The following is a 26702-nucleotide window of genomic DNA, read 5'->3' as shown; positions in this document are numbered from 1 at the left end:
CACACACACACACACACACACACACACACACAGGTATTGACTTCAGTATTGGGTACTTTAGTTGTTACCGGTAGCACGAATACTAGATTTTTGGTATTGTGACATCCCTAGAATTAATGGGAAAAAATCTAAACACAAGGATACATAACAATAATCAGTAAATTGGGATTGCATTGGGTGTGACAAAAGAAACTTTAAGCAGATTTAAGAAGTGATATAGAGGAAACTCACCACTATGGCATCCTTCACGTTTTTCCGAATATCTTGGATTTTCTGTTTCTTTTCTCTACATGGAGACAAAACAGATGTGTAGGGCAGCGGTTAAAAAAAAACAAAAATCAACCACAGCAGACCACAAGAGATTAATCATTGAGGTGTTTATAAGTAACATAGGGTTTACAGCCTGGCAGTATTCTTAATACATACATACATACATACATACATACATACATACATACATACATACATACATACATACAAGGTGAGGCCACAAATATGAATCAGGTAACAGTGTCATACAGGATGGAGTCCAGTAAAATGCATGTGTTGTGGACATGATTTTCCTCATTTTTTATAATAAACATGCAAGATTAAGCATCCTATCTTCTAAAAATCCAGCCTCCACATATGCATAGAGATTTTCATTCAGTTACAGGACTCTTGACTATACTAGGCCTGTCTAAAATAGACCACTGCTAAGATCAATGCCATGCAAGGCCTTACAGCAAAACAAATCATCAATAGACTTGTGTCGATCACAACCTTTCACCCTCTCACATGAAACAGGAAACGGAAATTAAGGAAATTATTTGGCATCTGTGTGACACTGAGATAATCACTTATGATAACTGTACATGTACACGAAATAGGAGGAAAAGAGAGGGGGGGAGATATTAGCTGCTTTGCATGGGATACTGGGCCCAACAGGCGCTGCAGTGCCTGGGGAAAATCCATTCACAGGCTATATTCTGGCCTCGACAGTGTTATTCATTAAGAGAGAAGCCATAAGAATAAGCAATAATATGAATCTTGAGGCGTCAATGTAGCTATGTAATAAGTGTATTGAATGGCACTCACTCCGCGTTAAAGCCGTTGACGTGTAGAATCTTCATCTGCTTCACAATGGTGCTTTTTCCGGACTCTCCCGCACCTTCGAAAATAGACCCAAAAATACGTAAGAATATCATCAAAATGAGCACGAATATGGGCATCTAGGTTAACGTTAAAATCATACATGTTTTGGAAATGAAGCTAGTTAATTGTAGGCTCTCTCGAGCTTCGCTTCCATCAATATCCACCCCCATGACATATTATTGCAAGCGCTGTCAAATGGGGCTACGTGTTCGGTAAACGAAAGGTATAATGGTTACATTTCAGATAGCCATCACATATAAATCAGCCTTACCCAGTAATAAGAGCCTGTGTGTGGCTTTATACGCTTGTCTTTCCTTTTGTAACTGTTTTTCTATCTTTTTATTAGCCTCTCGTTGTGCCTTTTCGTCGATGCGTTGATCTTCAGTCTTGCTGTTGCCCAAACAACCCATCTTCCGTCGCCCTAACCCTTCCTTGTGGAATCGTAAAAAATATATAAAATAACACCCGGGATGATTTTGTGGTTTAAAAATAACACAGTAATGAGTCCACTGTAAAATAAAAAGGGAAAATCTCTGCGAGGCTTCTCCGTCGGAGGGAGGAATATGTTCCCCCGTTACAATTCCGCTTTAGCCGCAGCCAGCCGTCATCCAAACCGTGTGTTAGTTTACAAACCAACGAAGAATACCGACTCGGTTTAACAAAGAAATATCAAAAATACATATAAATAGGAAGAGAGAGAGAGGGTTTTCAATTTCTGGGAATCCAGTCAACTGTTCCTATCGCGTCTCCAACCCCTCTCTTCTCTCAGTATTTTTTTTCTATCTGAATTTCTATCAGTATATTTCTGTCTCTTTAACTCAGCACTGCCTCTATCTGTGGCACCAGGAAGTAACCGTAGACCGTGGAGGTGAAAAACAAACCTGCGTTAAACTGTAACATTAATAACCCGTACTGATATAGCATTTTATAACTTGTGTGGAAAACGGACAGGAGCCATTCCCGATTTAGTCCGTCGCTATCCTGCTACCAAATTAATCGGCAAAGGGGTGGAAACCCGGACGCTTCTCTGTGCTGGTTTACAGAGGGGCTGGGTCTCTTCTTCTTCTTCTTCTTCTTTTTCTCCTTCTCTTCCTTCTCTTCCTCTTCCTCTTCCTCCTCCTTCTTCTTCTTCTTCTTCTTCTTCTTCTTCTTGTTCTTCTTCTTCTTCTTCTTCTTGGCTTCCAGTCAGTGAGGTGGCCCTGACCCAAACCAAACTGCCTGTGCACTGGGCTTTACCTATCTCTGTAGTTTATGCATTAGCTACAGGCCTGGGGGCCATCGTTGTAGTCCTTGAGATAATGAGAACTACTAGTACGTGGTGGAGGAAGTACTCAAACAGTTTACTAAAAGTAAACGTTTAAAGTTAAAACCTTTCAGAGGTTTAAACTGTATTAATATATCATTAAGTGTTGGTTAATAACTAAGTGCATTTACTCAAATAATGTACTTAAGTGCCATTTTGAGGTATTTGTACTTCATACATTACAGGCCTGGGAGCCATTATGGTAGAGAAGAAGGACTACAAGTACATTGTGGAGGAAGTAGTCTAACCAGTTCCCTTACTAAAAGTAAACCGAGTAATACCCAGTGGTGGAGGAAGTAGTGATAGATTTTATTTTAAGTATTGGTAGTAACACCACAGTGTAAAATATATAAATGTAGTCCATTTACCTAATATTGTAATTGTAATACCTAACTGTGTTTTGTAATTTATAATACATCAAAATGCATTAGTTGATTTATATTTTGTGTAAACAGTCTGAATATATAAAGTAACTAGTAACTGTATATATGTAATTCATAAAAACTAATATACCTCCTTTGCAATGTCATTTATACATCATACATATTTATACAAAATGTCTAAGTTACAATTGCAATTTCTTTATGTACAGTAAAGCAATGATTAAAAGAAACCAAGTATTTATTCATCTACTGTACTAAAGTACAATTTTGAGGTACTTTACTTTACCTGCATCTTCATTTTATGCAAATTTATTCTAATACTTCACTGCATTTCAGAGGGAAATATTTCTTGTTAGTCCACCATATTTATTTGACAACTATAGTTTCTTTGCAGACTAAGACTTTACAAAGAAAACATGCTCCAATTATAAAATATGATGCTTTTTAATAAAATATATATAGCTCCACTTTGACCCGCTACAACAGTAAATTGCTTCTTATATGTGTATGGATCAGAAAAAGACATCCGATAATATAATCTATAATAACATAACTGACTGAGGTCCCTCTGGTGCATGAACACTTTCACATGGGACTTTATATACATTTAGCTAATTAAACCGATTGCTTTGATTGCATGACTTTTATATGTAATGGAGTAGTGTTGTATTGCAACTTTTACTTGAGTAAAGGGTCTTAATACTTTAACACTGCCTATTGTTAATTCATTGCACTCCATTGTGAGTTTACTCTTGTATTTAATCTACTTTTACTTAATTTTAATTTATTAATAATGTATTTATTGTTTTTATATTGTATTTATTTCTGTATTAACCGCTTTCAATTTGTTATCAATTTGTGTTTTTGTAATTTTTTAATGTGTTTTGATGTTTTATGTAAAGCACTTTGAATTACATTGCTGCTGAACTGTTCTATACAAATAAAATTGCCTGAAATGAACAAAAATCTGCCATAACACAGTCTTTCACCTAATGTGAGTCTATTTTAGGCTCCTTTGCTTTGACATATATATTAAACTATTCTATAGACCAGTGACTCCTCACATTGGGGTTGGGACCCCTCCTAAAGGGTCATGAGATATAGAAATAAAATATATTAAAAATAATTAACAAGATCAGAAGGAAGAAAAAAAACATATTATTACTAGTTTATTTATTTCAGACTTTTTTTCTAATCTTTGCTCTTTTTCTTAGGAATTCAGGCTAATTTTGCCTCTTTAAGTCTCTAAAACGATTCAAAATAAACAATCTGAGATGGAAGAATCACATTTGGGGTGAACTGCTGGTCATAACTTGTAGACATATGCAAAGAGTGACAAAGGGTGCCGGGTAGATATAAGACATAAGCCAAACGAGAACCATTGCCATACAATGCATCATGCATGCCCTTAAAAAAAAGTGATTTATTCTTTCATCTTGAACCCTTCAGCAAGACGCCCCAAGAGGCCCCGCAAAATTGTGCTAGCCAACTGCATGCACTGGCCATCGCATGAAAAGATCATTTCCCCAGGTCATTTTAAATATCAACAAAAAATCCTTATCCATATACATTAAAATTGTAGTGATACCATAGGAAATAAAAAATGACATACCGTTTCCTTAGGTCACCATAAAGTCATCATTAAAAATACTCTAAGCAATGGGTAGTACCAGAGTATTACAGTAATAGCTAAGGCATTTAAAAAATAAAAATCTATTAATCTTATAGTGATGTTTTTTTGGAGAAACAATTTACTTTTCTCGCATATGTCCCAGTTTTGCCATTAAAAAAGAATGAATCGCTTAGTGCCGTCATATATCATGCCAACTTTTCATTCATGTTTATCTGTCAAAGACTATAAAATACATCACCACTAAACTGGAAACTAAACTAGAGACCACTACCACAAAGGCCCTTTCATCTCAGAGTTTGTCTATAATTTTTAAGACAAATAAATTCTCTTTATTTTAAACAATGTATGTGAATTTGTGTGTGGCCTTAAATGAATTTCATCTCCAAATCTATCTATCTTTAAAAAAAATAAACAAAAAAAGAGCAGTCATGCGCCACAACAACTACACTCTGGCAGTGCAAGTCATGCTTTAGCCAATAAAGAGGAAACTGTCAATGTTGTGAGTATTGTCTGACATTTATGTTTAACTTGCTGTGGCTTCCTCTAAACTAGGTCAACGTGGGCTGTGGGTTTGTACAGGTTTGACTTAACAGTAACCAACACTGCACATTGCATGTACACTGCCATTGTGTTATTTGTAGGTAGCAGTGGCAGAAATATTTTCATTATTATCGTCTCTATCAGTATGTGTGAGATAGAAAAGGAAGTTTATTTTTTTCATTGAAAAACAACAACTGGTAAAAAGTTGATAGCCCAGCCTTAAGACTGAGTTAATGTGAGGCAATACTTCACTTTTGTATTAAGGTCAGCAAAAAAAATTATAAATGTACCGTACTATATGCTTATATTACAAATACTCATAGATCACTCAAAAGCATGAGGCAACCATGAATGATTATTTGTGTACCTTGTAACAAAGAGTGTGCTGTTATTGTCTCCATTATGTAAACACAATGCAAATACTAGTTTCATGTATTGAAATGAGTGCAACAAAGTTGTGTGGCATGCAAAACACAACTAGAAACCTCATTTTACTATAGTGGCGTGAAAATATTACACCCAACCCTCTCAACATACATCCTCATCAGAAACGGAAAAAATCCTGTCTCCCCACCTCAGTAAGCAAGGTCAAAACAAGAAACTGGCCCACATCACTCTCTAGTGGTTAGAGGCCGCACAGCATACATGCTGTCAACTCCCTCTAAATGATGCAGAATCAGGTTCTGTTGCAGAGATTATTATCTTTTTTTTTTAGGAAGAACTGTCTGACACTTGTGTATAACTTGCTGTGGTTTTCTCTTAACTAGACTAAAAGGTGTGTGTGTGTGTGTGTGTGTGTGTGTGTGTGTGTGTGTGTGTGTGTTTTAAGGTTTGTAAAGGTTTATCTAATTTCCAAAATTCCATCTGCTTAAGAAGAGAAAAATGACTCCATGCCTGCACACCTTAAATCTGAGTTTGATGTGTACATTTCAGCAGGATTTTGTTATATTACAATTAGTTTGGAAGTCAATTGTGGTCCAATATGCAAACCTACACAAGTGTATTGCATCCAGTTTACACATTCTAATATAATGATAATTGACTTTTCAGTAGAGTAGAAGACATCTTGTATCCAGCAGTCAAACTTTTGATACAACCAATATTTGTATATTCATTTATTCTAGCTTTTTCATTGAGGAGGAAGGAGTAGATCTAGAGTTATTATTTTTTAACAAGGTAATTGAACTTTTTTGTGGTAAAACAACATTAGATACAAAATATCATTTAAAGCAGATACTTTTTAACATGTCTGGAGGGGAGCATTAAACTAACACTATGATATTTGTGAGTAATAGTAGCAGTTATCTTTCATAATAAATGTCACTGGCAGTTTGTGTGCAGGTACAGTTTTGGAAGAAGTTTTCAAATTATTTACTTAAGTAAACAAAAGGATACAACAATCTAAAAATCCTCTATTGCAGGTGAATTCTGTGTTCAAAGACTGACAAAGATGATTTTAACATTTTCAGACTGATAGTGGACCTGTACTGCAAAATGGCAACCACAAAGGCCCTTAAATAGCTATTAATCAATGACCAACTCTTGACAATGCACAGTTTTCATCACAGTTCATTTTGGAGGCAATGCAAACTTATTAAACTCAAATAAATACATTAAATATTCTAAAATACATGGGCTTTCGAGAAAGGTAAAGATTATACCGACCAGTGAACAGTTAAATAATGAATCTAACAATATCTGACATTTAAAAGAATTCTTGTATAAATCGATTTCTACACTTATTCACTAGCCCTGACTGTAATTGAAGCATGTACTGTAAAAACAAGGCCCACATCCAAATGATTTCCAGCTAAAATTAGCCTCCCTGAATTTTATTTCCTAAGCTGGAAATAACTTTATAGCACTCTGTGCTATAAAGAGGTAAAGGCTCTTGATAAAGTCTAAATTATACAGTAAGCAAAACGTGGAAAACAAACACTGTCCAATGTCCTTGTGGTGTGGTGTGGTTCACTTTGATTCACCTGATACAAGTATCTGTTATCAGTATAATAAATGTGACATAATACATACTCCAGTACTTCCTGTTGGTCATTACTTTAACTAGGAACTCAGTTCGTAGCAAAGTTCAGCAATGGTCAATGATAAAACCCATTTCGACTGAAGCAAAGTTCACCTGACTCTATTGGTATTTCAAGGGGTGGGCCAACATTGATACACATTCACTTAGTAAGCTTTTCCAAAATAGGGCTTCAGGTGCACAAAAAATAGACAAAACACAACAGTAAGTGACTTCCGACAGTCTATTCATTGGCCTGCCCACCTCAGTTCAGCCATTGTTTCTGCTGCTTGTACTACAGTGCTAGCAGTCACTGTAGTCAGGCTCATAAAGGGTGATAAGGCTGAGATATTAAACGGCAAGTTAAGGACATCGGAAAGCTGTAACAGATATTATCGCAGGCCTGTACAGAATCGAATCCAAGATACCAAACAATAAACTGACTTCCTTTCCAAGAAATAAGGGTTATCGGAATTTGCCTTCCAGTTCCCATCACTGTATTCCTGTACTGAAGTATAAAGTCTGAAGGAACTCTTTTAAAGGAATTCAGATTTTCTGAGTTGTCCCCTGGTCAAACATGTTGTTTGAGTTTGTTATAACATTGTTTACACACAGTTTTAAACTAATGTAGCCTTCAAATAGGAAAGTAGTTCCCTAGGAGTCCACATTAGGTGAACATCTTGACACAATCCTTTATGGCACTAAATATATCATGTAAATGACTTCACAAGTTAACTTCACTCAGTAAGAAAGTTGTATTTGAAGGCAACTGAACTCCAGTGGTCATTTAACAAATACACCTTATTTTGACAAACATAAACCATCTAGCTTTTCTTTAATAGATGGTTAGACTACATTGATCTATTTCATATTGAAATGTCAAAGACAATGGGGCCTGCGCAGCGACTACGACATGGCCAGACACTTTCTGTTGATTTATATCTGTTATACTATTGTATTATCCATTATTTGGTAACTTTCCAAATTAGTTAATTGGTTGTTTGGTCCATAAAATGTTAGACAAAAAGTAGTAGTCACAATTTCCCACAGTAGACTAAGAAATCAAGCAAATATATTAACACATGAGAAGCTGGAAGGTTTGGAATGTTTGAAACACTAAATGATTCAATTTCCTCCAGAAGGACTAATCGCTTAATGATCTGGTTGTTTCAGCTTGAATATCCATTTAAAAAATATATGTACAGCATAACAGTCTGTCCGAAATTAGTTTTCATATTCATTAAATTACTATACTTTGGCAATTGTGGTATATTTCCAAAGCATCAAGAAAAAGTGTTTAGTCATTTCTGACCTATTCTGTATTTGAAAACAAAACCTCATTCAATGACACCTTTATGATCAATAATTGTATTATATTTAACAGGTATTTTATAAAACCCAACCATGATTTGAGAGTTGAACTACGTCTAAACAATTCCATATGATCAAACATTACATAATGTAACAAATAAATATAACTCAAACTGATAGATTCTAGCTCCAGCACAGGGTGGACATGGCAGCCAAATCAGGATAAACATTTACTACTTATGGCTATCATTATTCAACTAAATACCTGCAGCAAATACAAACATAAAGTGAACCAGATTAGCTAGCATATGTTGCCTTGAAATGTAACACTATTTGAAAGGTGTCCACTTTCAGAGGAACACAAACCACCTCAGTCCTCTGGCATGCAACAAGAGTCCTAGTGGAGACCTGGAGGGTATAAAGTCCCGAAAGGCCTCTTTAGAAAAAAAACAGAAGTGGCCTGTGGCTGATGCTGAGGCTGCTGGGTGTACCAGGACTGATAGAAAATAATTGTGATTCTATAGTGGTGTAGAAAGCCACCCAAGCCATAATGGCATGCTGAAATAACACTGTAACACAGGTCACACACACTGTATAGCTTTCAACTGTGGTTCATAGAAGAATGTATGACACTTCCTTGTGTGATTTCATTAGGATGAACCATTTTTTCCTGTGTGTAATTAGTGAGAGCTGTTTAACCAGGAAATTAAACTGGTAGCCATTTATCATATAGTAAATAAGCATTGTTTAAAGTAAAGCAAAGCCATGCATGTTATTAAGGGTGTTTTAAAACTGCAAGTGGATGAGTTCTGTTTTTATGATAAATGTGTTAAACATTGTTTTGTTCATCAGGGTAGCTGTGATTAGACTCAAAGCTTCTGTTCCTGATCAAGACTTTCTCTTTTGAAAGTTAGGAATTGACCTTAATGAAAACTACTGTGTTAGCCAACATGTACAATTTAATTTGTGGTAAAATAACACAACCAACAAGCTAAATCTAAGTTAACAACAGGTTTGGAGAAGTCTGGCCTGACACAACACCTCCATCTAGAAATGCACTACATTTTTGTTAATCAATATTTGGAAAGTCACATAAGTCACATAAACTATCATGGAATTCCAGTGAGGCAATAACATGTATGACATGTATGACCTAGTATAAGCCCTGTAATGTATATTGACACAGTTTAGCAGATAAGGCAATCAATCTAAGTCACTTTTAGAATGAATGAATCAGTCAGTTCAAGTTTGATCTAACTATTATCACTGACTCAATAAAATGACAAAAATAATATCAAACCAACATAGCAAGTTGCCAGAACCCTAACTGATGCCTTAAAATTGATGATTAATAGTAGCATGACCATATTGCAAAAATTACTAAAGAAAGCAATTATTTGCATATTTAAAGCTGTAATAAAGCAAATGTTTGGTAACTTGATCATATTGATGATCATAATTGGAATTAATGAGTTATACTTTGTGGATCAATTCTTCATCATCATTCAGCCCATTTTCCCACAGTCATAAGAAGGATTAAGGGCACGTGGATACCTGCGCTTTTACTCTACAGCTCACTAAACTATCATCTATAGTACACTATACTACAGGCCACTGTACTACACTCTAATCGGCTATATTATACATGTATGTTTTTTTTTCTCTCCCCTCCGCCATGGACTTGGACACAACTACCCCCAACCACTGAACATTTACACTAGGACTGTCAATGCCTCTCTGGCTAATGACTCTCACTCACTGCTAACTTCACATTCACTTCCTTACTACATACATTTATTCTACAGCTCATATTGACCTATAGACTATTTACATTTACAGAACTCTGTCAATATTGTACATACCGGATCTTAAGTGTACCTATGCATAGCATACCTCCAGCTATTATTCGGTATGTGTTTCTATTAGCACAAGTTGTACTTACACTTTCTGCACTATTTCTTTTTATGTACCTGCACTGCTTACTATTTTCTACTGTATATACATACCTTAGCATATTTATACCACTGTAAGTGCTGTCCATACTACTCATACTGTATATATCTAGTGTATTCACACCCCACACTTTATTCCACATTCTATTTCATCTATATTTTCTCCTGTAAATTTTGTACATTATTCTGCACCGTACTGTTTTTTTGCACTTCTGGTTAGGTGCTATGCTGCATGTTGTTGTCTTAGTACCTTTACTATGTCCAACGACAATAAAGTTGAGTCCAATCTAATTTGTTGTAATGGAAAGATCCTATTGTCTATGTCTATTATTTATCTGTAGTCCCTATACAGATGTCACACTAAAACCCGGGCCACTTTTACACTAAACTATACTATACTTACATCATATTTAGAGCAAACATGGCCCATGGTCTGTTTCTATCACTACATAATTATACACTAAAGCTTAATAAACTACACTCTATATTACACTAGACAACATCATTCTAGTCTACAGGTGACAATACTACACTCTAAACTACCATACAACACTGAAAACCCTTACTAATGTTAGTTCTCATCTGTTGTCCCTGAACAGATGTCAAACCACACAAAAGTACTACATTATCATCTACAACACTCCACTATTTTATCCTGTCCGACATTATACTACTAGTATGTTGGTATTCACAGCAAATGTGGTCCCGGTGAGAAAAAGCTGGGTGCTCTCGCTTTCCTGTCGTAACACTAAAACCAACTCAACTGAATTCTACATAGAATCCCACTATTCAACACTCTACTATACTATACTACAAGTCACTACACTCTAATACGAAATATTTTTAATAATTTCAAAAACTTTACTTAAAAGTCCTTGGACAGATACACACTTACACTATTTTATGCTAGTTTTCAGAGAAAACAAAAGCAAATTACATGATACACTTTGAAACACTATACAACACTACAGGCCACTATACTCCACCATAATACATCATACATGTGTTTAAAATACTGTAAATATGCCACAGTTAATCAAAATGTAATTTTTCATTTATAGTCCAGTACTCTATACCAGTTATCCTCAAAGTGGTTAGTATGTGGCACTCTGCCAGGGGGTCCATGAAAACTTCACAGATTCATTTAAATGATCATAAAAAAGTGCCTATATATAGTTAATAGATTACTTTCTAATCTAACAAATCTATAACTCTTAGACAGTGGTGGAATATAACTAAATACATTTCCTTAAGTACAAATTTGAGGTACTGTTTGAGTATATTATTCTGAAATGGGTCAATCTCATAATGAGTACTTTTACTTTGGGCGCTTTAAGTATATTTTAATGCTGATATTTTTGTATTTTTCCTTGAGTATGAGTTTGAAGGTAGTACTTTTACTTTCAACAGAGTATTTTTACACAGTAGTATTGCTACTTTTACTTGAGTAAAATATCTGAGTACTTCTTCCACCACAGCTCTCAGAATCTGAAAATATTTAGAATACATGTCTAATATATTTCAAATACATTTTTCGTGTTGTTCTTTTACATACCTAAGACTATGGAAGTTTAAAAAAAAAAAGTTAAGTCAATTTAGTTCAAGGGACATACATGAGGGGGTCCCCGGTATATTCCTTTTCTTGTAAGAAGTCCTTGGCTGAATTTCTTTTTGAGAATCTCTGCTTTATACTAAACTCTACAATACTACTATCCTATACACTAACTATCAGAGTAAACATCCACTGTATAAAATAGGAGTAAACATGGCCCAACGCTAAGTGGTGTCTAGGCTACTGTACATATTTGATCTAAAAGCCAACGAAATACTCTTTTTAAAACTATATAACACTCTGCAGGCTACTCTACACTATACTCTAGTACTGTCTTGTTGAATATGCCATAGTTAAACTAAATCCACAAGCTAGTGGTCTCTGTAAACTTGTGTGTACTGGTTAATTTGATGGCCTGCATTATGTTTGACTGACTTTTTCCTATAACCCGAAAAATTAACAGTAAGTGGACTGCAGGCCCATTGAGTTTAACGTCCATCTTCATCATTGGTCATTGAGAGCCGCAGGGGGTAACGTTAGTCTTCACAGCCGAGCAAGAGATGTGGCAAGGCCTCGCCAGAGTAGTGACATAATTTCTGGAAAAGGCCAGTACGTTTTGGGTTTTAATAATGAAACGGCTCTTGTCCAACAACAACAGCAACAATAGAGAAGGACCTACCGAGCAGCAGCAGTCGATGCGTCTGTTTGTACTCCCGTTTTAGCTCCTTCAGCACCCTGTCAATATTCTTACTGACTTTCTTCGCCTCCTTCTCGGCCTCCTTCTCCTCCACCAGCAATTTGTCCCAGTTTTTCTGCTTTTGAGTGCTAGTCTTTTGCAGCAGATGTAAGCGTCGGCCTCGGTCCTTCCCTGTCCCCTTACCGCTGCCTCCGCCACCACCGCCTCCTCCTCCGCCACCTCCGTTTTGTATGAGCACACCGTCGGTACCGGGGTCTCCACGGCGGTGCTCCCCGGCCGGGAGCCTGGCAAGGTCCCCGGGGCGCACCGGGCCGCCGCCGCCGCGTAGCGACGAACTCTCCTCGCATCCCCCGGCGTCCTCCTGGCGAGCTCCCACGGCGCGGGTCGGCACGGCGGTGTCCGGAGGTTGATCCGAGTCCGAGGTAGCATTGGAGATAGACCCACTCAGGTCCCCGAAGAGCCGGGGACGCAAACTGTAGCACAGCCCCATGTTGAAACCAATATTTGTCTGTGAATGTGATTTTTCATAAATTAAAATATCAAAAAAATCGCAGTTGCGCCACCAGACCTAACGAGCCATCGTTATATTGGAGCTCCAGCGGTGCGATTTAAGTCTGAAATTTAGCCGAAAATGTGAATGAATTATGCTCTGACATTTGCTATATGTCATTTTGCATTTTCCCCAGTCAGCCTTCGCTTCGTAGTTAGTTGATCACCTGATCCTTTAGTGGACACTGCGGGTCCATCTTACCGTAAGTAACCAAAAGCACAACCTTGGGAAAAAAACGCGACTATCCGCTCCGCAGACAGTCAACAATCTGACTGCACAGTTGTTAGGTGCAATGCACGGCACGTCATGCTACTACAGTATGGCCATTTAGAGAATGCTGGTCATGATTTTCATTCCTCACATTTCATGCCTGCATGCCAAAGACACTACTACACTATAGACAGATAACCTGCTCTTTAATATCAGATTAATTACACCAAATGTTATTTCTTTATATATACACTAATGAACATTTATAGAATACTTATTTCTAATAAAATAACAGAAAGCTTTTTGAAAATGGAATAGGGACCTACAGTAATAAGTACCGGTAGTTAACCACTGAGATTTATTAGCAGACTCATTATCACATATAATATAGCCCTAACGTCTTTATATTTGCCTAATGTCTTTATAACAGCTTAATTCATTACATAAGCCTTTTGATTAACTCTTTTTTAGGCCTATAAATAGGAGTTTTTCTAAATTCAAATAATCCGGGTGTCATTTATCAAACCTCTAAATATACAGGACCTATTTTGAGCCTCGAGCAGTACAAGTGTTCCTGTAAATGCTCGGCTATGAGAAATAAATATCCGGACTTCAAATTGGGATCCTGGGACTTCTCAAGGCTCCTTGGGTTGGACTCGGGGGGCTCCTTAGGGAAATATGGAAAATGCAGGGAAATGCAGGAAACTTTACACACAATAGCCTACTAATGTGTAAGAATATTTGGATTATTTAAACTATTTACTGATCGTGGTCCTTTGTGACATGTATGATGGAAAAGATGCGTTATAGGGGCCAGTCACAATATGATGCGAGGTTAAAAATGAACCACTAGATGGAGCACTTATCTTCAAAGCACATGCAGCCTACAAAGAAAAGTCAGTGCAGTAGTGCCAAATAACCCTCAATATCTCAGGTATATTTATTTAAAGTAAATTATAAAACTCATTTCCACTATAGCCCAAATACGAGGCTAGGTTGACAACTGTCCCTCAGACAAAATCCCAGGTTCATGGTATGTCACTTTTGGTAATGATGGCCTAATTAATTGTACATTTTTACCACTCAGGTACAACATCACCTAAGCATTATTATTTAATTGTATGTCCCTATGTGGTAGAAAGATCCTGTGTCAAAATCTTATTTTGATACCGTACCTTTATAACTTTATTTTAGATCATATTGTGGTCAGCTATGGATATTTTTAGACAATTTTTTGTTGGAAGGTTCCCAACAGCAATTGTTTGACCATGGGCCCCCCTACAGGCTTTTACAACAATGTCTACATCCGTAAAATTATTATGAATTACTGCTGGAGCTGCTGCAGATAAGCTGACGAAGATGGATGGATGGATAGATACATGATAATGATGATAATAATATAAGAGTCTTTGTGTTACATACATTCGGGGCATTTGATCCTTTAAATAAAAACAATTGTTTTTCACTACATGTGGCTGCCAATGTAAAAAGTAGCTCACTGCTATCTTTATTAGCTCTAGTTATTTACTGACAATATGACTGTTGAAAGACATGACATAGAAACAAGCCTGATGATGAGATGAAAATACCATTTCCTATCTTCGATAAAATGGGAGATGTGAGTTTTAAGAGGTCTGAGATGAGGTTAAGTACAAAATGTCAACCTAAACACTTATAGTCTAGCAAGTCTGTTGTTTTTTTAAGAGAAGTGAAGGTGAGAACAATTATAGTCGGACAATAAATCCACACTAGTTGTTACAGCAGCTTTTAAATACATGAAAAACGAGGAAGATGTCAGCCTCAAAATGTTATCCTGTCATTTTTTTAATTCTGTTGCACTATATGGTAAATTCCTCATCCACAGAATAAGTGAATGACAAAGTGTTAAATTAATGCTACCTGAGTCTGTGTATGAAAAGAAAGTGACAATCAAACTATTGTTGGCATGTAATGTTTTTTTGTACACCAGCCTTTTGGTCTGGAGAGAAAAAGCTAATTTGAGGCAGTGTTGAGGCATTTGAGGTAATTTACTACTTACATAATAAGCTGATTCTTAATGACTATATTGTATTTTGACCAATCCAAATGCCGTTAGTCAAGGTGGGCCCGAGGGAGGCATTTTATCAGAATACAGCATTGAAAATCTGTAACAATCTAATTGTTTTCTTTAAAAAAAATTGTATATCCAGATGCAATACACATTTTCTATAGGCTCAGTCTGTCACTTGTTTCAAAAATAGGTGACAGTGCTCTGATCCTTTGGGGGGGCAATCCTATTTCACCCTATGCCCCCCTTCTAGCCCCGCCCCTGGACACATGCATTTATTTCAGTCTTTTACCAGCTGCACACAGTTATTTTTGTGGTAAATTCTGCAGCATGTTTTTTTATTTTGTATTTATTCCCACTGGGAATGTGAGAGCTATTTGCGTCAGATTGAGTCATTTGTCGGTCTTCGTTTTTGCAGAAACGGGTTGTTCTCTGAGTCAGTCGTCTGAAACATGACATTTCAGATATTACAGGGACTGTCCTTTATTCATAAACATGGTAGGTGACTTCTGCAAGGCTTTTCAGTACTAACTGAAAAAAAATGACTCTGCTGTCTTTTCTGTCTTATATAATGCTGTGTTATTAACCTGTCAGCACTGTCCTAGAATAAATAGTTTTTTTAATAAAGTAAACAAAAAAAAAACATATCTAAACTTGAAAGTACATGAAAGTTGGATGGTTGATAAGACATCAGGCATCACAGGTTTTTCTCCAGCCACAAATGACTCACTTCTTCTGTGAAAAGAGGTGTTGTTAGTTGTACCAAAGCTTATCTGAACAGGTTTTTCTCTCTCGTATCAGCACAGTTTTTAGTGCTAGTGACGATCCCACTTTAATAAGTCATTCATGTTTGCAAAGTGTTTTTTTCTTTATCCCCTCTTTCTTTCTTTTGTCTTTTACCACTTTTCCCCGCTGCCAAGGAAAATAAGATGTTTTCAGAAAATTAGATAAGGACCATTCTGTTCACAGTATTGTCTGGTTTAGCATTTGTGCATAAGCACGGTAAGGTTTTTTTTATGATGTTTTAACGGTGTTTAAGATCTTTAAAAATTGGATAAAATTGTGATCAGCATCAATAGAGTTGTGTCAATATAAGTACTAAAAGTGGTAGTGGTTATGCCAGTCAATGATAATTTTGTTTGAGAAAATAATGCAAATCTAGACAAAGATCAGCATCAGCACATGTTTATTTGACTGTTTGGTGTTTTTCAGGGTGTAATCATTGTGATGAAAACAGGGAACTTGCTCTACATGGGCCCAGAGCTGGTTAAGATTGCTAATTTTGGACTAGTCGGAGAAATCCGCTCGCAGCCACCTTACACTGATTATGTGTCCACAAGATGGTGAGACTCATTTATCTACAAGATGATATCAGGGCATTGTACAAGTATTTCCTGTAGTTGATAAACATAACAAGCTATGATGAATGTTGTGGATCATCAGCCTGACCTGAATCAAATTTACAGTAACAACGGCTGTCATATCACTTAGCTCGACTGTATTTTGAGATTATTGGGGCTAAGTCAGCTGGTATTCTCTATTTATACTACACACACTGAACAAAACCATACAAGGCACACTTTTATTGTTTACTTTTACTTTGTTTTTGCCCCCATTTTTCATTTTCTTAATTTAGAAAAGAACTTAAAGATCTAAGATTTTTTTCTATACACAAAAAGTTTATTTCTCTTAAATATTGTTAGGCTGGCCACAATAAAAGGCCGCTCTAAAATGTGCAGTTTTACTTTACAACTTTACTTTTTTTTGGGGGGGGGGCAGCCTGGCCCGGCCACCTCAATGAACTTCCACTTCCCAAAGTGTGTCCCCTCCAGCCTCAGATCCCTGACCCCAAACATCAGCAACAAGGCGATCACGCTGATGAAAAACATAATGTAATGGGACCCTGAGAAACAAACAAGTGCTGCTCAGATATATTTAAAACCTATTGAGTTTGAACATAGATTGGTTGGAATAAACATACAAAGATGAAGGAAGATAACTGACTTATTTTGAGATGACTGTTTGCAGAGGAACCCAAGTGAATGGTTTTATCCTGAGTATCTATTTTTAGGATGGCCAAAGTAGGAATCAATCTGTGAGGACACAAACGCTGGAGTCTCCATCCCCAGCTCTCTGAAGGACAGGGCAGTGGAGGGGCCTAGCTGTCGGTTAGAACTCTTAATTTTCATGTGGACGATGTGTTATCATCACAGTTGTGAAAAAATACAATATTACGTTTTTTTTTTTTTTAGATTTACAGAATCAACACAGGAAATGTTAACTTAACACTCACCCGAGGACCTGTTCTTTTCAGGCATAAATCCAAAAACAACTCCTCAAGAGGAGGCCAGGTTGTCAGCAGAAACCTTTGGGACAGCTCGTGTTTAACCAGAGGACAAATAATGGAATTTCTTAATAAAAATAAGAAAGACTTTAGGACACACATGTAGCACCAATAGCTGTTTAAAAGAGCAGGTCAGATCAATTCTGCAGTGTAAAAGAATACAATAAATGAATATATGCTAGTAAGGGAATCAACCTTGTGTTTGGTCAAGTGTTAGCAACAAAATGTACTTAAAATATCAAAATACTCACAATGCAGTGTCTACCGTCAGTGTTATACTATTATATTATTGGATCATTATTGTAAATTTTAAAATAACTTTAGCTCCTAAATAAATGAAGTAAAAAGTAGAATATTTCTCTCTGAAATATAATGAAATATAAAACAACATACAATGGCAATAGTTAAAGTGCCTCAAAATTGTATTTGAGTTAATGTACTAACATAATTTTCCACCACAGAATCCTGGTATAATATTTCTAATTCCCATATTCCCAATACATGAGAGGATAAAGCAGTCAGACCTAAATTATACCTAACTTCCTTCCAAGATGTCAACTGGAAAAACACTTCAGATTTCCTGTTTTCTTGTGTTCTGTTTTCCTCCTCCACTCACCCCTCCTCTTTCCTTTCCATATTGTGCTGTGGTTTTAGATTTTGAGTACTTTAGTAATCCCAGCAGGGATTTTTTTGTTACAGCAGTTTAGAGCATTTACTACAAAAATAAAAAGCAATGAAATATACAATACTTATCAACGATATAAAATACATATAAACAGAACTTCAAATAAAAAGTGTGGGGCTTTTTATACCATGCATTAATGCATGTGATGTAGACATAGTGCAAGTAATGCAAAATGAAATGCAAATTATACTGTAAGGTTATAATGCAGTTATGGCTCAGATAGTCTAATTCTAAAGCGGATGAAAGGTGTCTCCATCGATCTTTAGTCCGCTCCACCTCCCCGCCCCCCTGCCCTTACTCCTGACACAGAGGAGACTGGCTGTACAGGGAGATGGCAGTAGCAGGAAGGAACTCCTGTAGGGGGCCTTGTTTCTGTTTTTTTAACAGGAGGTCATAAAGAGGATGTGAGGGGACACAAGTCTTCCTAAACTAACAGATAAGCAGCCTCTAAAAGAAAAGACCCTGTAGGGCTTTGATCTTTCCAAAGGTCTCTCTCAAATTTGGAGCGGTTCAAAGAATTGGAGTTGGTATTTGTGACTTATGAGTATGTCTCGACCCTGCTGTCAGTTGAAGATTATTGACATTGTTGAAATCTCAAGATAAAGCAATTAAAGAGTAACAAAAAAGTAAAAGTAATGACATCAGTGGAGCGGCTTACATCGCATTCTTCATTGTCCTTTCCAGAATCCTTCATGAGCCACTCCAACAACCCAAACAAAATATGTCACCTTTACAGAAGACTGAAACAAGAGCCAATAGACATAAACTAGCACCTATAGCAGGCGCCTCTGCTAGTGAGTCACAGCAGGAGAACCTTTTGTTGCCTGGTACTAATCAAGTTGGATGGTACAGGAAGCTATTGTGTTTGGAGAGCAGTTTATTCATGAGTAAACTTCTCTAACTTTATCTTCCATCATACTTTAACAAAAGCGCCCCCTGGAGTTTGAAAGGAGTCAAGGTCTTCCTCATAGATAGATGTGTCTGTGAGGATTGTCACTGAAGGGGCTTTCAAGGTTTTTTTTACCAGTACTTTTTACAAATTCAGGTTGAAACATTCAGGATTCAAAATTCAGGTTGAAACATATGACATTATGGGGGTCTGCCTGATAGTGTCATGTGTTTCAACCTGAATTTGTATCTACTTTCTCCTGAGAATGTTGTAGTTGATCTAACAATTGAGTCTATAACAAAGTCATCCAAGAGCAATACGTCTTCAAATAAACTGGTGCTCTCAAATAAAGGTTAAGATGAATCTGCACCGTGAACACAAGAAATGCAGCTTTTCGCTTTCAAAACGTGGCTTTCAGAGTTTAGAATAAACACACTTTCCTTCTATTTTACAATCATTTCCCAGAATATGAAGTAAGGAGGAGCAGACCTCTGAATCCTCAGAACTCTGGATCCATGGATTCGGGATTTTCAAGGAGCACAAACATCCAGCCAGTGCAGGGACGAGTGGAGTTGATTGCAAAATACGGAGGCAACCAGTAGCACAGCAGCCCACTATGCTCCAGCAGTGACTCATGGGAAAACTTTAGCCAGGAAATACAAACTTCAGAGGAGAAGTGTTTCTTGCTAGTCTGTTGTAACATTTGACATGCTATTAAAAAAATATTTTTTTAATACAATAGATATGAAAAAAGTAGTCTTTATCAAAGTGGGTAAATGTATTGTTTTAAAGCAGCAGATACATTTACAAGCTAACATCACCTAACTGTAAATGTACATTATTTTTTGTACCATTTCTTCTAAAAAATATTTAAATCACTTTTTTTTTTTAACATACAGAAGCAGATTGTATTAGAAAACCACATCAAGGAAATGTTTGTGCAAGAAGAGTTCATGGGAGCACAAATTATACGTATTTTTTTCAATGTCAAAAATGTGTACACACAGAAAATGTATATTTAGATATTTTCCATTTTTTCATTTATGTGGTTTCTTCTGCATTCCAGTGATGATTTTGACCAGCATTAGTCCACTGAAAAGAAACGTTTATATCAGTATATGGTAAATAAAAAGGACGGAAAAGTAAATGTGTTTATTTCTGTTTGTCTTAGGTTGACGAAAGCAAATGTCTACAGTCCACATGGTGCAGTATAAAATGTTGTAAATGTTGTTTATGTTTACCTTGTTCTGCTTTATTGTCCTTGTTTCTATGCCATATGTCTATTTCTGTTTATGTAATTTAAAAGCAACAATGAGCTGGAGTCAGATTTCTTGAATGCGTTCACACTTACTTGGCCATTAAGGCGGATTCTGTTACTAAATGATTATACCAGAAACAGTCAGAGGGAAAGTAAAATCTGAAAAGAAAGAATTGTCTATTACCTGGCTAAAGTCATTAAGCCAGCTGGCATGAACTTCCATGAGTTCAGAAATCTCAGTCCCATCACCACAGCCAGAGTTCCCGAGGTTCCTGCAGGGAAACAGTTGATGCCATGTGTTTGTTAAAGCTGCAGCGGGACTGCCACCGTTTAACCACCTTAACTTGCTTACCTAGTAAAAGCCAGACATTCTTGGAATTTTGAGATGCCAGATAAGCACCGACGGCAGCCAGCAGGCCAAACAAAAGCCCTGCAGCCAGGGAGGCAGCGCTGCCTTTGGAAGAAACGCAGTAAGGTTTTAGTAAGGTGTTTGGAATCAACACTAGATTACATTTAATGGATTTGTCCAACTCATTTGTGTTAAAAAGGCCGCTTAAAAGTATGCACTCCAATTCAACAGCACCACAGACTAAAACCTCCTAAAAGACCACATTTAAAAAATGTTTCAACAAAATCTGAACATTAGACCTTTCAAGAAGGTAGGATTTATTGCAATTATTATTTTGATAACTGTCCTTTTTCATGCTAAAACATGTCATGGTTTCAGCTTCATAAATGTGAAGATTAGCTCCTTTACAATGTAGTTATTATGGTACTATAAAAGCCAAACAATCAATTGATAAAACAAGAAAACAATAAATAGATGAATCCATAGTGAAAATAATCATTATCGCAGTCCTATAAATTAGCTCGACCAACAAACGCTACAGCAGTAAAATCCTGCTTTTACATTAATCAGTTTTATTTGTCATGTCATGCTAATGCATGAGTAATAATCATCAACTTATCTCAAAGCTTAGTCACAGGTACATTTTTACCTAGGCTACTTTTCTTACTTTAAGTACAATCCTGAATATTTACCAACCTAACGTTACTAAATATTTTCAATGCAGGCCTTTTACTTGTAACTTGTATTTTTTATAGAGTGGTATTAGTAATTTTACGGTTACCTATGGCTCTGACTCATAGACTGTATATAAAGAGATCTGAATACGTCTTCCACCCCTGCATAGCTAGCTACATTGCGGTGTTTCTATTACCTGCTTTCACGTAACCCATGATTCCTCCTGCTGACACCAGAGCAGCATAGCTGAACCCAAGCCAGTCTACAGCCATGTCAGCGGGCTGGAGTCACTCAGTTCATGGATGAGGAATCACCAACACGTTACCACAACTTGTCAACAGTTCAAACGGTTAATAACTGCGAAAAACATGATGCCAATTCTTTCTTTTACAATTAAGTATCACACTAAACGTACTAAAAAAGTATAAAAACATTAGTCTTACCTCAATTAATGAAAGTTTAAGGTAGCACAAGTTTGGAACCTGGAAACTTCCGAATGTTAACGTTCTGATGATGTCACTTCCGATGTAATTCAACAAAATAAAAGTATGTGAAGATTGTTGATTATTCCGAAAGTGGTGTCCCAAAATCGACTCGTGACAATCTTGCCACAAAGACGCCAAACATATCCTTCAAACCATACAATCAGCATCTGTGCTACCACCTTCCAGTGGTAACCATGAATAAAGGATTGACACAATAAAAAGCAATAAATGGATTATAAAAGGTTTTTATTTTCGCCTATATCATTTTCCATTGTTTCATTTTCACTCTCTCTTCTGTTGACAGCAAAATATATTTACGAACTCTTTTCTTAAAAGCTGTACTTTATGACCTCCCTATGGCAACCACAAACAGCACAAAACCGACAAAAGTCCATCTATAACAAAACAGATTTATTTGTTTTACATTTTATTTTCCACTGTCCTTTTTCTTCTTTTTGGGTTTACTCTCGTCTTCTAGAACGACTTCTTCTGCTACAATTCGGACTCTTTTTGTCTTTGAAAGCTCCTGTGCGAGTTCTGTAGACAGAAGCAAACAAATTTATTTATTTAGATTTTGGTGGGAGAAAGCTGAACAACCTACAATGTATTTATATTAACATGGATGCTCAAAAAATACCAAAATCCCCAGCTTCAGTATTATATCTAAAGCTCAAATCTTTTTCATAATTTGATGATGAACTGGAGAAAAGTCTGTGTTTGCAGGGACAACTACGGTACCTTCTGAGGTTGTTGCCTTAGCTGCTGGTTCCTCAGTGGTCTGCTGAACTGATGAAGGTTTCCACACAGCAAGGCATGTCAGTCTGGCCGTTGTGTTCACTTCTCCAAGAAGAGTGGGAGACTCCAGCTCCTGTTGGACAACAGGAGTACATTGCCGGATCAACAGCAGCTCGTCATTTATGACAATTTTCATTTTTGCCAAACAGATTTCTTGATATAATACTATATCTAAGTCTTGTAACAGAATTATTTTGTATATATCTGAATATACATACACTCAAATGTCTATGAATAACACTAGAGACATGCCTTTTCTAAATTGAGTTTCCACATTTTGATGAATCCGTCGTTTGAAGCAGTCACCAGCACGCAGTAGTCCTCCATCATGAAACTGTCAATCGCTTTCACTCTGAAATTACAAAAGGATGTAGGTTTTCACCAATATGACATGAGATGTAAAATAAACACTTCTCTGCAATATGACGATATTTTTGATATAAGTTTCAATTTGTGTTTTGTGGTATTTTATTTTACTAAGTATTTTCTTTAAATACATACAAACACCTGCACTTAATGACTTTCAGATAAACAGTACATGGTGGTGAATCTGTGAACTATAAAGACTCTGAATTTACCTGGTTTCATGAGCCTTAAACTCACACACCCATTTTTCTTTTTCCAGGTCACAAAACCTCACGATTTCATCGTCCCCTGCGACGGCCAGGATGGAGTTCTAAAAAACAAGCAGGATTACAACATCTATTTAAACTTATTCTCATGGTGCTTATTATTATCATGTCTTGATTTAATAGGAGATACAAATCATTTCAACCACAACAATCTCTAGATCACATATAAATGTCACTTTAAGTGAGTTTCTGTCACTGTGGCTTATTTGATAGTTCTCTGACTCCTCAGTCCTCCGCTGAACCGGATGTTGTTCTGTCCCTCCTCTTTAAAAGCCGTCTCAAAGCTCTTTATTCCCGCCCCGAGGAGCAAGCCTCGAAGAGGGATCACCGAGGAGCCAAGAGCGAGGATACACAAGAGCAGCCTTCTTGGAGGCCGTGCAGCTGAAAGCTGTTGCTAACTCCACCCATACAACTGACAAATTCATGTGACACTTCAGAGGAAAGGACGTTTCATCCTTCTAAAAACACATTTCCTCGGTTCCTCTCTGCTCCCATGATTTCCCATAAGGAAGGGAGGCAGGTTGAGGTGTCGAGGAGGCAATTTAAGCAAGATGAGGAGCACCTGTAGTCAAGGAACTTACATTTAGGAACTTAATAGATGATATCCTCTTGGGGTTTGTGATTGTTCCTGTCACAGAGGCTGTCTCCAGGTCGTAAATGTTCACGCTGTCATTCACCACAGCCACATATTTATCCCCATCTGGCGACCATCTCACAATGTGTGCATCTGTTAAAAGTGTAGGGAACGAAAAAAGGTTAAAGTCATTTTAAACATACTAATATTGCTAAAATACTTACATAACTCAGTTCTTAACTTCAGAATCCATAAGGATGCTTACTCTGTTTTATGTTTTTGATGAAGGCTGATCTTCCGTTAATTAAATTCCATGTTCTAAAAACATAAAAAAAGATCAAAAAAGTCATTTTTTTTAAATTTCCTGTTCCATGAATTGCTGCCTCGTGGACTGAATTTTACCTGAGAGTCTTATCCGTCCCAACTGAAAGAGCAAGTTTCCCAGACGGATGGACAGACAGTGATGTGACATGGCCACTGAGCAAAACAAGAGGATTAAGCAAATTAATTCAACTCCAACCAAATACAACAATACCAAAAACGCAACAATCTCAGTGCTTCTGCAGCATCTCTCTCTGCGTGCTTACTGGTGAGCTTTGATGGATTTCAGACACTCCCACTTCTTTGTGCTCCACACACATATGAGTCCATCCTCTCCTCCGCTCAGTAAATGAGATGCCCCATAAAACTCCAGGCAGGTGATGGTGCCTGTGCAATACAGAGAAGTCGGGTTAGGTGTGCAGACCTAAAAGCAGGGGTGCACAATTCAGAAAATGTCACTGTTCAATATCAATTTTTAGACTCACAGGTTGATTGAAAATTGATTTTTGATTCCAAAAAGATTCTTAATTTAAAAAAAACGATTCAGACAGAGTATGTGCCTGTAGTTACTTTTCCCATGTGATAGTATAAATTCCATTAGAAAACAAAAATAAAATTTTAAAATGGAAAAAATATAGCATAATATACATAGATTTTTGGAACTCTATGAATTGATTTTGAATCGCTAGATCTTAAATCAATTTTTTTTTTATTTTACACCCCTACCACAAAGCTAGTGTCTTTCATTTCTTTACGGTTTGACAAACAGTAAAAAGTAAACAAGGTACATTCTCCAATGATATTTTATTTTCCTTGTTCCACAGTAAATAAAATGAATAAAGTCCATTACGCTGATAAAAGCGCTGTAAATCAGGCTTTGACAGATTTTCAAACTACAAATCATGAGTCAAAAGCAGTTTAGCTCCAATACCTATAGCCTATCATAAATGAAGAATGTAGTCAGGAAAACCTGCCATGAAATAATGGGAGAGAAAGTGTGACCTTAAAACAAGCAACAACAACAAAAAGTATCAAAAAAGAAATTAGCATGTCAACTTCACAAAAGAATGCAGCCGTTTTCTCAAGATCTCTAAATTTCCTTTATTTTTTTAAATAAGAAAGTAATCTTTTGTGTGGATTTCATTTTTTTTAGTTTTCACAAGAAATTAAAACATAGAATTGTCTTTGTCCATGTCCTTTCTAACCATCCATATATCATCAGTCTCTACTGCATCCTTGGTATTTTCATGTAGAAGGTTAAATGCCTTGACATGAACTTTACCACACGCTCACAGACATCTTTAGGAAGCCTCCTATGGGTATCAAACAAGTAATTGTAGAAGTGTCAGTGTACAAAATGATGCTCACCATCATGATGCAGTAAAGCTCCGTGTTCAGTCTTCTTCTTCATGTCGTACAGCTGTATGGTCTCATCTTTGCTTCCTGTGACAACAAACCTCTCACTGGCTGCAGCAGCTGATATGGACGCTGTGTGCGCGTGATGTGTGAAGTTCGCCTTGACGGTCCACTCCTGCATGACGAAGAAAAACGACTGAGAATTAATTAACTCTTTGAATTAACTTAAGTACTGAAACAGAGAGAAAATAGATGTAATCTAGGTTCCTGACAGCGTCAGCTAGTTAAAACCGGTTACACTATTCATCACCCGACTAAGAACATTAAATCGTGGTCAAGTTGCACACAGGAACCCATCAATCCCAGTGACAGCTTAGTTTGCAAGTGAGAGCAGAAAAACGCAGACTAATCGGGATATTAACTAATATAACGTCACAAAACTTTAAAAAAAATAGAACAGACTTACTTCTGCATCAGTATTCACTCGGTAACCAAAAGTGACCTGCTCGTAGCTCCCAGCAATCAGCTCCAGTACAGCTGCCATGCTGCCACTTGTCGCTACAGAGTGCTAAGCTAGAAAGGTTAGCTTTCACTAAACGTCAGCTTTTTCTGTCGTCCCGTTTGAGCAGCAGCTAATTATAGCTACTACAGTCAAATCATTAACCTACATGTGAAACACTGAGACAATAAACAACGTAAACAGCGTGGTGAAGCTGTTTAAACATGAATATCTATTAGCAATTTTGCGAAAACCATTTCAAAACAACGTGTGCGGCTGTTGCGCTTGCGCAAAAGTCATCTTCCTTCTACCTGGTAGTGGATTTCAAAATAAAAGCAAGCGTTGTGAATACGTTTGCGTTTGAGACTGCACTGGCACCGTGCACCTGTGTCGTGCCAATGTACTTATCCCCGCCAGGATTTGGATTGCCTGGCAGCGGGAGAGCGCATTCACATACAGCGGAGTTTCTGCTGCCCTTCGAAATGTTTAACTGCTGAACTTTGAATTTACC

General features: G+C 36.9%; 3 protein-coding genes and 2 long non-coding RNA genes across 7 annotated transcripts in view; 2 read left to right on the top strand and 3 right to left on the bottom strand.

The window, feature by feature from the left end:
• LOC117954356 (guanine nucleotide-binding protein G(olf) subunit alpha) overlaps window positions 1–13264 on the bottom strand; it is a 51979-nt gene extending 38715 nt beyond the window's left edge. Inside the window, exons 1-3 of one of the 2 annotated variants that reach the window (XM_034888108.1) lie at window positions 12505–13264; window positions 1078–1150; window positions 232–286 (exon numbers count right to left, since the gene is read on the bottom strand). In XM_034888108.1, coding sequence (XP_034743999.1) covers window positions 232–286; window positions 1078–1150; window positions 12505–13012 — 636 coding nt within the window. In that variant the 5' untranslated portion in view covers window positions 13013–13264. Of the gene's footprint in view, window positions 1–231; window positions 287–1077; window positions 1151–1405; window positions 2274–12504 lie in introns of those variants that run through there. The other variant, XM_034888109.1, reaches the window with a different exon arrangement.
• On the top strand, window positions 4491–19177 carry LOC117954369. Its single transcript, XR_004658806.1, has 3 exons — window positions 4491–4502; window positions 10993–10996; window positions 19129–19177. It is a non-coding gene; the product is annotated as an uncharacterized LOC117954369 (long non-coding RNA).
• Window positions 19178–19462: 285 nt separating this feature from the next.
• LOC117954367 lies at window positions 19463–20628 on the top strand. The gene is made up of 2 exons (XR_004658805.1): window positions 19463–19599; window positions 19713–20628. It is a non-coding gene; the product is annotated as an uncharacterized LOC117954367 (long non-coding RNA).
• LOC117954366 (transmembrane protein 14C-like) lies at window positions 20141–22038 on the bottom strand. Of its 2 annotated transcripts, none has more exons than XM_034888123.1 (5): window positions 21973–22038; window positions 21726–21810; window positions 20858–20959; window positions 20690–20777; window positions 20141–20339 (listed from the first exon to the last, which is right to left on the bottom strand). In XM_034888123.1, exons 2-5 carry the CDS (start codon window positions 21799–21801, stop codon window positions 20285–20287), a joined length of 321 nt encoding a protein of 106 aa, XP_034744014.1. In that variant the 5' UTR covers window positions 21802–21810; window positions 21973–22038; the 3' UTR covers window positions 20141–20284. The 2 variants fall into 2 exon arrangements, with proteins under 2 accessions (XP_034744014.1, XP_034744013.1); XM_034888122.1 differs by having other exon boundaries at window positions 21726–21833; window positions 21989–22038.
• Window positions 22039–22243: 205 nt separating this feature from the next.
• Window positions 22244–26509, bottom strand: pak1ip1 (PAK1 interacting protein 1). The gene is made up of 10 exons (XM_034888111.1): window positions 26159–26509; window positions 25705–25867; window positions 24603–24723; window positions 24418–24492; window positions 24281–24333; window positions 24023–24168; window positions 23388–23485; window positions 23062–23161; window positions 22753–22882; window positions 22244–22551 (listed from the first exon to the last, which is right to left on the bottom strand). The coding sequence occupies exons 1-10, from the start codon at window positions 26234–26236 to the stop codon at window positions 22442–22444; spliced, it is 1074 nt and encodes a 357-aa protein (XP_034744002.1). The 5' UTR covers window positions 26237–26509; the 3' UTR covers window positions 22244–22441.
• Between the last annotated feature and the right edge of the window lie 193 nt (window positions 26510–26702).

This window comes from Etheostoma cragini, chromosome 12, assembly GCF_013103735.1.
Source record: "Etheostoma cragini isolate CJK2018 chromosome 12, CSU_Ecrag_1.0, whole genome shotgun sequence".
In the NCBI taxonomy this organism is placed as follows: Eukaryota; Metazoa; Chordata; class Actinopteri; order Perciformes; family Percidae; genus Etheostoma; species Etheostoma cragini.
Note: the sequence above shows the minus strand (reverse complement) of the source record. Positions and strands in the feature narration are given on the sequence as shown.